General features: G+C 36.9%; 1 protein-coding gene across 1 annotated transcript in view; it reads right to left on the bottom strand.

Moving 5' to 3' along the window:
• Cngb3 (cyclic nucleotide gated channel subunit beta 3) overlaps positions 1–16,835 on the bottom strand; it is a 118,782-nt gene that overhangs the window by 9,605 nt on the left and 92,342 nt on the right. The window contains exon 14 of the mRNA XM_042667306.1: positions 13,293–13,411. Coding sequence (XP_042523240.1) covers positions 13,293–13,411 — 119 coding nt within the window. The remainder of the gene's footprint in view (positions 1–13,292; positions 13,412–16,835) is intronic.

Consider the following 16,835-nt stretch of genomic DNA (forward strand, 5'->3'; position numbering starts at 1 on the left):
GCTCTATCTATCTATCTATCTATCTATCTATCTATCTATCTATCTATCTATCTATCTATCTATCTATCTATCTGTCTGTCTGTCTGTCTGTCTGTCTGTCTGTCTGTCTGTCTGTCTGTCTGTCTATCTATCTATCTATCTATCTATCTATCTGTCTATCTGTCTATCTATCTATCACAAATCTATTCTACTGAAATTCTTTCTTTGCAATGGCTATTGATATTTGAAGGACAATGATCAAATGAGTCTATTGAATTTACCTTCCTGAAGCCTCAAACACAAGGTAACCCAGTGGTTAGGCAGGGCTGGGTGGCACTGGGAAGCTTAACTGGAAACTGAGAGCCTCTAGGAGTGTGTCAGACTATCAGAAGAGAGCGGAAGTAACATATTTAAATGTCAAGTTATTTTGAGATTTTTCAAGCTTTAATTAAGCTTGCCTACAGGTTACACGTTTGGAGTGCTTGATGAGGTTTTGAGCGGAAGAAATAGTCTGTCTGCCAGATGGATTTTGCCCAAACTCTCTCAGCAATGTTTAAAATAGAATCTTTTTTTTTTCCCCCTGTTGCCCACAAAATGCTTCTCCAGCATTCTACCAATGGAAAGTTTCTCTCACTAAATCGCTTAGTAAGAAGGTTCCTAAAGATTCTTGGCTGAGAATTTCTTAAAGAGCCCAGGCCAGAAGACAAAGAGTTGAGGTTAATGTGAGTGAATTGAGCAGTGGCCCAGGAAACAAAGGAACTGATTCTAATTCTAGACCTAAATCTATTTTCTGTGACCTTAGACTCTAGGGCTTTCTTGATTTTCAATAGAATTCTGTAAGCATTAAGTCCCTACTATGTATGCAACCTAGTGACATGAAGTAGGGGAAGAGGGGAATAGAGGAGAACTATTAAAGCATGATGTGATTTTGTGAAAACAATACATGGCTTAAGGACCAAAGAACTTTATCATTTTCTAAGTGTGTTTAATTACTAATATTTCCTGTAGAAAACAAAGCCATCTTTAGTCTATTATAGGAATCTCTGATTATCGTTAAAAACTAGTTGAGCCATTTGTGGTGTTGTACCCATGTAATTTCAGCACCCAGGAGGCTGAGGTAGGACAGTCACAAGTTGGAGGCCAGTTTGGGTGACTTAGTGAGCATCATGCCTGCCTTGGCTGCATAGCAAGGCCCTATCTAAAAAACAAAGAAACAAAACAAAACAAAACAAAGAAACAATAGAGTTCAGTGTATTGACATGTCTGTAATCTTAGCTACTCAGGAACAAGAGGCCAGAGGATTTGGAGTTTGAGATCAGCTCAGGCAAAAAGTAATGAGCCCCTATCTCAAAAACAAAATCAAACTTAAATAAACTTCAGCTATAACTCAGGTGATAGAACCCTTGTTTAGCAGGTACAAAGCCCTGAGTTTGATCTGTAGTACCACAAAAGAGAAAAACAAAAAACTACCTCTTTATAGAATAGTCAATTATGAAGAAACTGGGGTGAGGTAAGATTTATGGCTGAATAGTTTTAAGCCTTGTTTGCAATGTCTGATTGGATATTAAGCTACTTGTTTTCTACTAAGTATGCCGAAGTTGTATGAACAAAAGTCGTTATATGAATGCTACAGAGAATAGTATATTTAGACACTATGAGAGAGAACCTGTGTGTAAATATCAAGAACAAGCAGCTATTTGAACACACGCACACACACACATGCACACACACCATATACATTGCTATGATTTGAAAGTGTTTCCTAAAGTTCATTAGAATCTGAATTTCTAAACTCACATATGGATGGTATTGGAGATGGGGTTTGGAAACAGTAGAACTAGATCTATCAGCAGAGCCAGCAGTCTTGCATTGTCTTGCCATGTGTTATCTTCTACTGAGATAAGATTCGGTACAAATGTCCTCACCAGAAGTTGAGAGAAGATACTATTGGTATTCTCTGCTCAGGAAGATGTCCCAGATCTATGAACAACTTAACTTCTGTTCTTTATAAATTATGGATTTCAGGTAGTTTCTTTTAACTACAGGAAATGAGCTAAGATGTACATACATTTTCACATATACATAAGCAGCTTATATGTATGTTTGTTTCTTTATGAAAGAGAATATTCAGATTCTTACTAGTCACTTACTGGTTCTAAGCAGTTTTCAGTACTGCCACACATGACAATACAAATTTTATGAAGTATAATGTGACTGAAACCTCCTAGAATTGAGCAGTGCACAACCTACATTGTTCTTTCTAGCTAATGTATTCAGAAGGCACTCACCTGGAAAAACTGACTATAAAAGAACTTGTATTGGATGGAGAAGCAAAAAAGGATGACAAAATAGAGATAGGTGAAATTAATTTTAAAAAGTCAAAGCTTTGCCAATAGAGGCTTACACATTTGGTTTTAAGTCATTCATAGTAGAAACAAATCATTTCTTGGTTTTCAAGCAGACATGTCTCTTGTAGGGCTCAGTGAAGAGGCCATGTTGTAAAGTGTGTATGTGGGGAATATTGTATTCTTGCAGTAGATCACAGTAAAATACCTGGGACTATAAGGCTGTGCATTGTTCTTAAGCATAGTTCCACAGGAGTAAGCTAATAGATGCAGTGCTCTGGTCAGTGCAATATGTGCCAGATCTTGTGTTTTTTGGATATTGTTGTTTCTCTGAAATGATCTGTGATATGTTTAGAATATTTGAAGAAACAAATAATGCTTAAACATTGCCTTTCTTTGATGGGCTTCATTCATTCATTCATTCATCCATTCATCCATTTATTCACTTATTTTTGCAGTGCTGGGAACTAAACTCAGGCATCATACATGTTAAGCACTTGCTCTACAACTGAGACACACTCCTATCTCACCACTGGACTTTGTTTTTTTTTAGTATTTTTTCTTTTATATGGATTTGAAATTATATGATTGTGTTTTAGAGGTTAATCATGAAGAAAAAGATAAAGAATTCCCTGTATGAATTCAAATAAAAAATAATTAAATGAGATATAAATGAATTGTATGTAGAAATGATATGCTACTGTAATAGACTAGTTCTTGGGTTATAAAGATAATTAACATCTGTCTTTAAACTGTTTTCATCTATGCATAGAGTAAGTTCATATGAAGGCAGTCAGACTAGTAAATATTAATAACAATATTAATAATGTAAGATAAATAACTAACACCGAGTGCTCACAGTAAGCCAGGGTTTCAATTGTGTATGAGTCCAGATAACATTTTTTAGTACTATGAAGTAGGTTATACATTGTTAGGACTCTGTTTTGCCTGAGGAAAAATGAAGTATTAATTAAGCAACTTGGTCAGGTTTATAAACCGCAAATTATAGCATTGGAGTGAAAACATAGCCATTCTGCCTTCATTGACATATAAACACAATTCAATATAAGTAATGTCTTGATAATTGGAAGAAATGGAAATATTTCCTAAAAGAAAGTATTTCTAATCTCAATGCATTTGCTCATGCAGAAGTATTACCTAGAGTAGAAGAGAGACTAATGCAAATACTTGGAATAGATAAAGTGTCACATCAATACTGAGGGAGAGACTAAATGTTAAATATGTGTTCTCTTTAAGCACATTTCTAATTGGGTTGTATTTGTTGGGATATGAGATTAGATAACCCATGTGTATTTTTTTGTGTGAGGTATTCTTTTATGTGTGTTAATGTTATTGGTAAAGACTATTTTTCCTTGATACTTCTCCAACTTAACTCAGAACAAATTCTAACCAAACTTTTGTGAGTGAGCAAATATCAGAAGACACTGTGGGGTCATAGCTGCCTGGGCTTCTGGCTCTTTGCAGATTCTCTGATATTCATAAACCATGTGCTGAATAACACACATGTGTTGGCTTAGATTTATTTTTTAATAATATATCTTGAGAAATGTCTGTACACATGGATTTTTGACAAAGCTGTGGAATTTTAGATTTCACAGATAGAGAATGAACAGTCCCTTTTCAGCCTGTTAAATTCACCTTAAAAATGAAAACTGTGAAGGAAAATTCCCAGGAAGAATTTTTTTCCTCGAGTCTTCCTGGGAATTTTGTATTTCCTGGGTATTTTGTATTTTCTTCTCCGCTTACTTACCTTCTTTCAGGTTCCGTAGGAATGCTTTTCTATGACAGTTTGGTTAGAAAATACTATATTGAGTAAACAAGTTAAGTGTGTCTTTGGATTCAAAACAGCTAGCAAGGTCTTATAGATGTACATTTCTTGTAGAATGTTTATTGTAGAAATGTTTTTCTTTTTAAACCAATTCTCCTTATGTGTTTTGGTTTAATAATGATATCAATTGGTTAAAGTAGTTCTTATCTGTACTTATAGATATGGAAGCTGAGTTTTTGAATGAGCTAAGTGATTTAAGAACACATACTAAATGGGATTTATCACTGAAAATGAACAAGCAACATTGGACATGGCTGTGCACACCTGTAATTCCAGCTGCTTGAGAGATAAAGATAGAAAGGTGGCAGTTCAGTGTTGGCCCTGGGAAAAAGATAATAAGACTTTATCTGAAATAAAGCTAAAAGCAAAAGGTCCTAGGGACTTGCAAGACTTTGGGTTTGATCTCTACCACTGGAAAAAAGAAAGAAAGAAAGAAAGAAAGAAAGGAAGAAAGGAAGGAAGGAAGGAAGGAAGAGAGAAAGAGAGAGAAAGGGAGGGAGGGAGGGAAGAAGGAAGGAAGGAAGGAAGGAAGGGGATAGAAACAGACACAGATGGACAGACATGGAGAAAGAAAAGAAAGAAAGAAAGAGAGAAAGTAAAAAAAAAAAGAAAAGAAGGAAGGAAGAAATTAAAATCTAAGATAAGAGATAACTTGAAGGTGTTTCCCTTATACAACATCTGCAGTGATAACAAAGAAGTCACTGTTTTTATTATTGCTTCTAATTGTACAATTTTTTTTGTCAATGGACATAGGAGGAAGCCAATCCAGCTGGCATGGAGAGTTATGCTAGGTCTGACTGCTAGGATCTACACTCCTCTGCTGTTCCACGTCATGACAAAGAGCTGCCATTTATCATTGCATCAAGTCTCTTAGGAGGGCTCTTGAGACTGTTTGAACAAATGTGAAAAATTATGCTGATAACACAGGGATATCAGAAGACCTAAATAAATTATGCCTTTTGTTTTAAGCAAAAAGATGCCACACAATCAAAAGGACTATACTCCAGAGGATGTAAAATAATGAAAATGCAGACATGTACTTTTAAACTCAGGAACCATTCACATATTTGAAATAGGAGAAGTATGGAAATGAAGAGTGTTTTCTCCTTAGTATTTAACCAAATATTCTTACCATTGCTCATACACATGTCTACCTACTACTTTTGCCTCTTAGGAAATAAGGACAAAACTTTAATAAAAGTACAGCAATGCTATACTGATGAAGAATAAGAATATATATTTAAATACTTCGAAGACACACACATCTCCCTGGACCACTATTTTAAAATTGACTATTAGTAAAAAAAAAAGTAGGTAAACAATGATTTGACAAGAAAACAAGGATTTAAAATAAATTTTCAAAATCATATTAAGTGAAGTAAGCCGGGCCCAAAGAAACAGCCCCATGGTTTCTCTTATCTGCAATAACTAGTGTATGTCTAGGACAAGCAGAAAAGGTCAAAAGCTATGTACATATGATCTTATAGGATGATGCTAAGCGAAATGAACCCTAAGATAGGGACATAAGAGGTTTTATCTTTCTTGCTGTTGTTTTCAAGATACTTACAATGTACTATGTGATTTTTTTGTTTCTTTTGTATGCTTCCCCCTCCATGGTATAATCCCCATTTTCCCTGTATTTGATACAGTGCCCTGCATCTTGTATATACATTTTTCTTATTTGGGGAGGGGAAGGGAAATAACAAAATGCTGAAATAAGGATACAGGATGACCCATTGTAACAATGAGATGTACAAGATACTATGTTGAAAATGAACTTTACAACTTGGGGGGTGGGGAGGAGTAGTTGGGGAGGTAGCGAGGAAAGGGATGGTAGGGGAAAAACAAAAGAGGGGGTAACAATGCATGATAGGAAATGTACTCATTGCCTTGCTCATGCAACTGTAACCCCCTCTGTACAGTATCTTTACAATAAAAATATATAAAAAAATTAAGTTTTCAAAATATTTGACCTTTTCACAATAATACAAAGTAAATATCAAAAAAGAAATCCTCAGAATTGGTGATCTGGCCTGGGTAACTGATGTAAGAAACAGACCATAAATATCTTGTGTGAAAACCAGAATATGCATAACCTATAAGAATATACTAATACCTAAGTTCTTTCCAAGAAGTTGTTACATATGATGGAAAAAGCACGGTGAACAAAAAAACTGCAGAAGGCAAATGATCACATTTATGAAAATAAATAAGCCCATAGGAAATTAATTCATTTGCCCAAAAATGTACTGAGTATCTATTATTTTCCAGTTCCTATTTAGAGAAATATGAATTAAAACAACCCATTAAAATGCAAACCCAATGAGATTAATAAAGTAATATCAGCAATATTGAGGAAAATAGCTATATATTGCAGGTTATATTGTAAACTGGTTCAGTTTTTTTTTTTTTTTTTTTTTTTTTTTTTTTTTATTTTATTTTATTTGAGAACATACTGTACAGAGGGGTTACAATTACATGGGCAGGATAATGCATACATTTCTTACCAAGCATTGCAGCCTCCTCCTTTGTTTACCCTTCACCTCCCTTCCCAGCCTCCCCCCTCCCTCCCACCCAATCATACCCCCCCTCCCCCCCCCCCCCCCCCCCCGACATTGTAAAGCTGGTTTTGACATGACATTTTGTACTTCTCATTGTTGCAACAGGTCCACCTGAATCCTTAAACGACTTGTTTGTCCCCATCTCCTCCACATGTTATACTGACATCAAATATAGTGAAAGCGGGGGTTACACTGTGGGGGAGGGACATACAAAGCAACAAAGAGATAATATTATAAATGCGTTAGAAACACATGCATGAAAGAAACAAAAACATTAAAATACATATTTGAGGTTTCGTTTTCCTAACATCACATTATTTGACTTTTTCCGCTTGACTCATACCTATACTAGATATTGCAAATAAGGGAAACCATGGGACCTATGTTTCTTTGGGCCTGGCTTACTTCACTTAATATAATTTTTTCCAAGCCTTTCCATTTCCTAACAAATGGGGAAATGTCATTCTTTCTGATGGAGGCATAGAATTCCATTGTGTATATATACCACATCTTCTTGATCCATTCATCTACTGAGGGGCATCTGGGTTGGTTCCATGTCTTAGCTATGGTAAATAATGCTGCAATAAACATAGTTGTGCTGGTAGCTTTAGTGTGGCCTTGTTTGTGATCATTTGGGTAAATGCCCAAAAGTGGGATTGCTGGGTCATTGGGGAGCTCTATGTGGAGTCTTTTGAGGAACCTCCATACTGCTTTCCAAAGTGGTTGAACAAGTGTAAACTGGTTCAGTTTTTAAGAAAATAATCTGCTTATATATTACAAGAGTTATAGAAATGTTTCTACCTTTTAACCTACTTATTCAACATTTGGAAATAAACCTCAAAGAAGTAAAAGAAAGAAAACCAAAATACTTTTACAAAGATAAATATAATAAGGTTATTCTTAATAATAAAAACTGACAGAAAGCGCACAAGGCTGAATATGCATATTCATGATAAGAATGAATATATATTTGTACATTTACAGAGATAGAAAGATAATTGCATCTACTTATTTTCTCAGTAACTCTTAGGCATTTATATGGGCCAATCGCTGTCCTAAGAGTGAAGATGTACATTGGGCAAACTACATATGGGGTCTCACAGGATTTAGGGGGAGTCTTTGTGCAAACTAGAAAAATGTGTCCTTACTGGGTGCATGCATTCCCATGGATGCAAAAAGATCAGCTAGAAGAATGCACCATTTTTTGTCTTTTTTTTTGTTTGCAAAGTAAAAGGCACTTACACATGAGAGAGAGAGAGAGAACACACTTAGCAGGGCTCATGGCTCAGGAATGGAATAAGGGCTCTGTTTCAGCCCTTAGAGCCCCTCATTGGATATCCTGGTATAGGGATTCCTCCCCTTCCGCCCCCCTTCTTCATTCAACTCCCTCTTCTGTCTTTTGTATATTTGTTACCAGATATAGGACCCATCAAGATAGTCTCATCTTGAGATTCTTAGCTTAGTGATCTCTCCAAAGATGCTTACTCCAAATAAGATCATATTCACAGGTTGTGGGAGTTTGAATATGAATATGAATATAACAAGTCTTTACAAAGACAGCCCTTCACTCCACTCTACACACATCAAGTGAATAATTCTTTTCATACTCCACAGTTGGACTACTAGGGCTATGTAAAGCATCACTGCCTCCACCCATCATTTGAAGAGTACTAAAGGGTCTATCATCAGTCAAACCATTGTTAGTTTGGTCATAAATGTCCCCCAAAGGTCCATGTCGGGGGAGGGGGAAGACATGGCAACCAGGATGGCACTATTGGGAAGTGGTAAAAAAGGTGAGATCTAGGGGGAGGCCTTCAGGTCATTGAGGTTGTTCCCATAAAGGGTATGGGATACAGTAGTGGGATCTCAGCCCCCCCATCCCTTCTTCCCTTCCTTTCCCTTCCTGTCCCTTCCTTTCTTTTCCTTCCCTTCCCTTCCCTTCCCTTTCCCTTCCCTTCCCTTCCCTTCCTTTTCTTTTTCTTTCTTTCTTTCTTTTCTTCCTTCCTTCCATCCTTCTCTCTCTCTCTCATTCTCTCTCTCTTTCTTTCTTGATCCATGGCCATGGTATGAACTGTTCTGCTGTGTTACATGCTTCTATGGGAACATACTGTCTTGCTACAGACCTGACAATAACAGGGCAAATTCTCAAGCCATGGTCTATCTATAAATCTATTTTCTTTATAAGTTGATTTCTTGAGGCATTTCTTACAGTGGTTGAAAATTCACTAACACATCAATGTCCTGAAATCATTGTGAAATCTGAAAGACACACTGGTCCTTGTGAAGTCTTTGTTATGCCTGGTGTCCTACGCGTACTCTCATTGTTGGACCCAATTGAATCCCTTGGTACTGAAGCTGTGATTTTACCATCACAGTTGTTTGTGAGGCCCAGGAAATTGTTTCCCGATCACCTTTGGCTGGCACTGTATGGCCTAGAAAGAAGAAAATGACTGGTCCTTGTGAGACACTCTGCATTAGGTTATAAAGGATCCTGAAAATAATCTGCTTTTGTCGTTTTAATCAAGCTACAATGAGCATTAATTAATTAAAACTTACTAAATGATACAACTTTAAAAAATAGAAACAGCATAGAAATAAAAATGACCGTTTATTGCATAGTTATCATGTAGCTATTAGTAATATAAAGATAAATAAGTACTAGCTCTTGTATTTTAATATCTCAGTCTGTTGGAAAGATCCATCTAAGCAAATTAACTATAAATCAGCAGTAGTCACTGTAATGAAGGAACAAATGAAATACTGCAGAGGCAAAGAACAGGGAGCTACTATTTGTTTTGGGTAACTAGAGGTAGCTTCAAAGAGATGGCATTTGAATTAGTTTTTGAAGGATGAGTAGGATTTTTCCAGGGGGAGGACATTCCAAGGTGAGATGAAACAAGTACAGAATCTTAACAGCAATACAATGGTAAAAATTCAGTCATTTCGAGAAAAGTGAGATTTCTACAGATGCAGAAGGCAGACAAAGACTGGTTAAACACATTCAGCAAATAAGACTTGACCCTAACTATACATGTAATAAGGACAATGGAGCACTACAATGGTGTCATCCCTTGGCAGAATCTGGGTCCTTCTTTTAATAACGGGGTGTCTGTTCTTTTCAGGTGTTAATCAGAAATGTGGTCTGGATTTTCTCCAGGACAGGCTATAAATTTATATTTCAGCCAAAGCTTTGCTCTTTTCGATTAATATATAATGTCCTTGAAATCCCTCAGTCCTTTTCTGTTTTATTTATTTTTTTCCTAAGGAAAAACAACCATCTCTAAAAAAGCTACATGATCGTGCAGGATTTTGCTCATTTTCAGCAAAGGTCACAGCATTTCTGAGTAGTAAACACCATTACTGGATTTTTCCAGGGTCTGGGTGTTTAGCAGGCTTGGTTCTTTCTGAAATAAATGACTAGGGCTCCAGAGCTGGAGGACAGCTGTGGGCCTAGGAGGCGCCTGGACATCTGGAAGAGGCAGATGCATCCGGTTTCTCATCAGCCACAGCCAGAAGCGAGTCATTGTAAACCCCTCCATTTTGCTTGAGTCACCCGCACTTTGGAGCAAGTTTGGAGTGTGTCTGGCCTACTGGTGTCCATTTGGCTTTGGAGACTAAATGGATAACAGGAAATTTATTCGAGAAGGTGCTGTCAGGAATCTAGGATGACTTTCAGTTACAACCCAGCAGCACCTGAATTGTATCCCTAGCTTATTCCTGTGATAATATCAGCAATTGATATACTTGTATGAATAAAGCTTTATTCTTCAGAGAATACTCAACCCTTGGGAGAGGCTAGCTAATTAACTTCTGCAGCGTTTCAGATTAGACTTGGCATGTTTTATGGCCTTGAAGATAACAGTGATTATTAAGTCACAAAAATATTAAATCACCTTTGCGAGGATTCCCAGGAAGGAAATCACAGAAAATAGACAAAGAACACAGGGCTTGGACTTTCTGAGAAGTATTTACACAATTTCCCCAGAGTGGTACCTTCACACGAGTGATTACCCAGTTAGACAGGAGGAAAAAATTTAAAAGGCAAAGCAATATTATCAACAGAGACATAACATACTTCAGTATTCAAAGGAAACTTTAGCTATGCCAATAGGAAGTCATCTGGAGTTCTTAGAAACACAGAGAAAACTTGTGGGCAACCTAAAGTCAGAGTTTAGAAAAGGCCTTTTCTTCTGTAGTATTGTGTCTATAGACTCAGATCCATGAAGACTCACAATTGGGTGTTGTTCCTATCACTTCTGAGTGTCTCATCCTTGGCAATATACCTTGCATCTTAGAATAACCATTCTCTTAATTATGGAATGGTTAGTAACTACCTGACAGTATATTTTGTCCCCCTCTGAAGAGCCAGCTTCCTATGTCAAGAGACCACCATCTTTTACTTGAATCACTACAACTGATTTCTGACTGTCCTCTTCTGTCTTCTTTGTGCATTATTGCTCCTCTGCTATCTCTTTGTCTCTTCCATATAGCTATTGGAATTGTCTCTTAAAATAATAATTCAGAATATCTAATATTTTGACTATCCTTTTCTACCGGCACCCATTTCTTATCATCTTTGAGAGGCCTTGCCTGATCTGGTCCTTGTTCACCTGTGTGTCCTCACCTTGCCATTAGATCTTTGTTCTTGTGCTCTAGCCACATTGTCTATTTTTGTCTTTTGACCAAACATGTCTGTCCGTCTGTCTGTCTATCTATCTATCTATCTAATTGTGCCATATTGGGGCTGAAACTCAGGGCCTGAACACTGTCCCTTAGCTTTTCCCATTGAAGAGTAGCACTCCAGCCTACTTCGGACTTTTTGCTTGCTATTAAAAATCAGAGTCTTATGGACTTTCCCACTTAGGCTGGCTTTGAACCACCATCCTCAAATCTCAGCCTCTTGAGTAGCTAGGCTTACAGGCATGAGTCACTGACACCTAGCTCAACAACCTTGTTTTATCACTAGGCTTTTTGCCTCTTCCCAATTTCTTCCACTTAGTCTCTTAAGTCAGGCCAAGCATTATCTGTCCATAAAGGCCATCCCTGATCACTCAATCTAAAGTAGCATTGCTTGTCACTTTATAACAATTTAGTATGTTCAGAGCCATTACCACAATGTGCATTATCTTATCTACTTTAAGGTTCCAGTATTGCCACTTTCTTCACACTAGACTAAGCTCTGGGAAGGACAATGTTCTGTTTACTTTTTTGAGCCATGCATTTCCAGAGTTTAGAACAATGTGTTACAATCTGACATGGACTAGGCACTTAATGAATATTATTTTCTTGGATGAATAATGAGTGGTTTTAAGTGCAATAATGCTTATGAAAGTGTTTAGCTCACAAAAGGCTTACATTTTTCTTTCTGCATTTTTGTTTTTGGAGACATTCTTGTTTTAGGATAAAGTTTTCCTGGCCAACGGCAAATAATGGTAAGAATGGTTAATATTTGTAGAACTTTTAAATAGATGCAAAAACGGTTCTAAATGCTTTCAATGATCTGACTGATTGGCCAACCCTTTAAGATATGTATTATTATAATTGTAATTATCTGAAGGTGAGGGAACAGGTGGGCATGGGGTTGCTGTAATCCCAGTATTGGAGGCTGAGGCATAAAGAGAGTTCCAAGTAAGCCTGGGCTACATGGCTACATGGAATGATAATGGAACTGAAGAATAGAGGGTTTGTGTGGCAGAAAATCAAACCTATGAAGTGAAGAAAGTAGAATTTAGATTCAGGCAATTTGATTCTACACCTCTGAGAAGTTCAGGAAGCTACTTAAAATCCATATTATCTTAGCTTACCAGATCTTTAACTTTTCAACTCTCCTCAACTTTCCTGTCATTTTTCATTCATTCATTCTTTCACTCATTTATTTGTGTATTCATTGAACATATATTGAACATCAATCTATTTTATACTGGGCACTGCCTTACATCTTGGACCTAGGACTAAAAAAAGTAAAATGACCCAGTGTCTTTCTCCTGTTCTTCTGAGGGAAAGGAAAGGAAAGAAGAGATAGGTAGAAATGTGAACATCCTTATTTTACCAAGGCTCTCAGCACAGTTAAACATTGGACAAATTCAAGCTGAAAATTTATTTATTGCATATTTATAAGGTGATTTTTTTGTTGTTTTGTATGTCCCTCCCCCACAGTATAACCCCTGTTTTCACTGTATTTGATGTTGGTATAATTTGTGGAGGGGAAGGGAAAAAACAAATAGTTTTAAAATAGAGATACAGGTTGACCCATTGCAACAATGAGATGTACAAGACACTATAAAGTTCATTGAAAAACGAACTTTATAATTTGGGGGGGGTGTAGTTGTGGAGGTGGGAGGGAAGGGAAGGAAGGGGAAAAACAAAGGAGGAGGCAACAATGCTCGATAAGAAATATACTCATTACCTTGCTCATATAACTGTAACCCCTCTGTACGGTATTTTCACAATAAAAAAACATTAAAAATTTACTTATTAATCCAAAGATTGTTGTTTTATAACAGTAATGGACTTCAGTATTTTAGGTATTTTACTTCAGTATTTTAGCTTTTTACACACCTGATTTCTCCAAACACTGTGCCAGCTTTTAGAGTAACCAGAACTTGAGCACCATCTGGGCCTCCAAGAACTTGGATTTCTCCTTGTTTGATGATATACATTTCCCTTCCAATTTCTCCCTGTGGAACAAACATAAAGAGGTAGTAATAGCACTTGATTCTTGAAAATTATACCACACATTTTGAAGTATACACTCTTCTAGAGGAGTGACAACAAAGGAAGGAAGCAGGAAACATCACTGTAAAAGTAATTTTCTGAAGACTTGAGGTGATGGCTGACATTGGTTGAATGTATCACATGAAGGAAATTGTCTGGAAGACAATAGTTCCCACGCTGTGATCTCCAAGTCACCACTTGACATGTGACAGTATTTCAGTCAGCACACTGCTCCAGGAACAGGCATGTCAGAGGAAGTAACCAATTGCATATATGGTTAATGCTGAATTTGGTGATCTCTGCAATGCTCTGAAGGTGTCTGGACTCTTCACAAGCCATGAGTTGTAGTCATTCATAGGACAAATTTATTCTTCTATCTTTAGCATTAATGGTCTGATTTTGGGACTTGGGGTATAGAAGACCTTTTGGATATTATTTCGATTTCATATTTGGAGAGATTGTTAATACACCAGGTAGTTTTTAATGTTCTTATTTCTCTGCGAAGTCTCCTGGAAGTGAGGGTCGTAGCTGGGTGCTGATGGCTCATGCCTCTAATCCTAGCTACACAGGAGGCTGAGATCTGAGGATCACAGTTCAAAGCCAGCCCAGGCAGGAAATTCCCTGTGAGACTCTTATCTACAATTAACCACTGGAAAACTGGAAGTGGTGCTGTGGCTCAAGTGGTATAGTGCTTGCTTTGAGCTAAAGAGCTCAGGGACAGCACTCAGGCCCAGAGCTCAATCTCCATGACCGACCAAACAAAAACAAAACAAAACAAAAAAGTGAGTGTCGTGATCCATGTCCAGTACTTGCGAATTCAACTCCTTGAATGTTCAAATAGTTACTGGCTAGTGGTATTATTCTGTGTACATAAAGTAGTATGAAACAAGTCAGCATTGTATAATATAAATGCATTGATTTTCGATGTGTACTCAATACCTGGTTTAGAGTCTGAACTACAGTCTGTTAGGTAGGTAGGTGATCAGTCCCATTTGAAAACTCTGGACCTTAGATTAATTTCTTGAGCTGGAGATATTTTGGTCATGTTTCTGTTATCTATTGAGGAAAAAAATGTAGCTGAGTATCCTTCACATGAGTAGAACCTAGTATGCCTATGCTGGAAATCTCTAGTCTTTGCCCATGTACATCTTTTTGTCACTATTCCTGACTGTATCTTTGGGTACACATTTCTTAAGCTATACACATAGATTTATGCTGAATTATATGAGTACGTTGAGCAAATTGCCAAATAACGAGTGACTGTGGAGTCCTTGGGCACCTCTCTTATTGCACTTTTTAAAAAAGGATAAGCATGACTTACAAGAACCTTTATTACACTAAGGTCAGGAAAGTCTGGTTAAGAATAAAGAGGTCAGTTTGTATAATACTAGATGAAATACTTAGATAACAAATCCTACATGTCAGAGTAAAAATATTAATCACTCCCAGCTATTGCTTTGGCTTGAAACTTGTCCCCCACATTCCAACTTAAATTCCAAACCTATAATTTATTAATGGCATTTGGAGGTGAAACATTTGGGAAGTGATCAGGTCAGGAGCTCTGCCTTCATGACTTGATTGATCCATTCATAGATTGATTTTCACAAGATTGGCTTTACTACAGAAGCTTTCTTGAAAGTTTGTTCTGTTTTCTTTTTCTTTTCTCATGTGAGGTCAGGTCATGATTTAACAAGAAGGCCCTCAGCCATAGTTAGCATCATGTGTAGAAGGTCTTGAACAAAGTTGCAGGGTTAGTAGTTGACATCATAAGAATTGGCAACACATATGTCACCTAACTATAGAATACATGCTTATACAACACATTCAGTGATGAATCCAAATATCAGGACTGATTTCTTAAAAATAAATGAAATAGTTACACATACTTTTTTTTATTTTTAAGGCAAGATGTTTGGAAAATTAATTTTCCAAGAGGTACTCTGAGATGTAATGAGGAAGACAGGGTCATATTCCTTATTTTTTGCATGAAGTGGTTCTCAAGAAACTGGAATGATTTTTTGAAGGCAGTTATTACAACTGACTGGAGGTGAAAGTACATAATGGGTACTTAAATATAGTTCAGCACTTTTAATTATTTCTTAATGATCATTTCAATAATTTTCCAAGGAGATCTAGCATAATCAACGAACCAAAACTTCCACTATTTCTTGCATATTTCTAGGCTAATTTAAGCCTTTCCTGCAAGTCTAATTAGCATTCAAATGAAGTAGACTTCCCTCAGAGAGTAAGAGCTGACAGCATGTGCAAAATAAGATCGAACTTAGCTCTTGTGGTTGGTTTATGCAGTAATTTGGAGAAAGTGTAGAAATGCAAAAACTTCAAGAAGAATGAGGTAAACCTTAGTGAGAATACATGTGTGAATTTCAGGGTTCCTTTAAGAGAAGGTCATTTTCAAGGTTAGTAGAAAGATTAATGCTTTGTACAGTGTAGTTTTTGGACCACAGCATGTCTTAAGAGCTTTTTTAAAGGTGAAATTTTCAGGTCTCAATGCAAGGATATTGAATCAGAATCTCTGGGAATGAAATCCCAGTAATTTGTACTTTAAGAAGGTTTCTGGGTCATTTCTATATGACTACATAGCATCCAGAGAAAATTGCCCAGATCCTGAAGCTGTCTAGCCTTTTGCACAGTGACTGAAGAAAATCAAAGTTTTCAGAGGCCAATGAAGAACCATTAGAGCACGATGTAGAAGGAGCAATGACAGATAATATAAGCCAGTAAACTTTACCCAATAAGTTTAGTACAAACTCACTCTCAAACCCTGCCACTTTCCAATTATTTGGGAAGTGGTGCTGTAGCACAAATGGTAGAGCACTAGCCTTCAGCTGAAGAGCTGAGGGATGGTGGCCAGGCCAAGTTCAGGCCCCACAACTGACAAAAAAAATGAAAGAAAGAAAGAAAGAAAAAAGAAAGAAAGGAAGGAAGGAAGGAAGAAAGGAAGGAAGGAAGGAAGGAAGGAAGGAGGGGAAAGAAAGAAAGGAAGAAAGGAAGAAAGAAAGAAAGAGGAAAAGGAAAAAAAAAGTGATTCACATAGGGAAAGAAGTCAAACTATCCCTATTTCAGATGACATGATCTTATATCAAAAGGACCCAAAAGACTCTATCCCCAATCTCTTGAATGATAACTTTAACGAAGTATCAGTATACTAACTTAAGCCACAAAAATTATGTTAACAATGTACAAGCAGAGAGGGAAATCAGGAAAACAACTCCATTCTCATTAGCCTAAAAAAATTTGGAATAGGTCTAACCAAAGAAGCAAAAATACCTTTATAGCAAAAACTATAAAAACCGCGAAGAAAGATATCAAAGACAAAGCTAGGTACTGGTGACTCATGCCTATAATCCTAGTTACTTAAGAGACTGA

Source organism: Dipodomys spectabilis, unplaced genomic scaffold (assembly GCF_019054845.1).
Source record: "Dipodomys spectabilis isolate Male_0828 unplaced genomic scaffold, ASM1905484v1 ptg000387l, whole genome shotgun sequence".
Classification (NCBI taxonomy): domain Eukaryota; kingdom Metazoa; phylum Chordata; class Mammalia; order Rodentia; family Heteromyidae; genus Dipodomys; species Dipodomys spectabilis.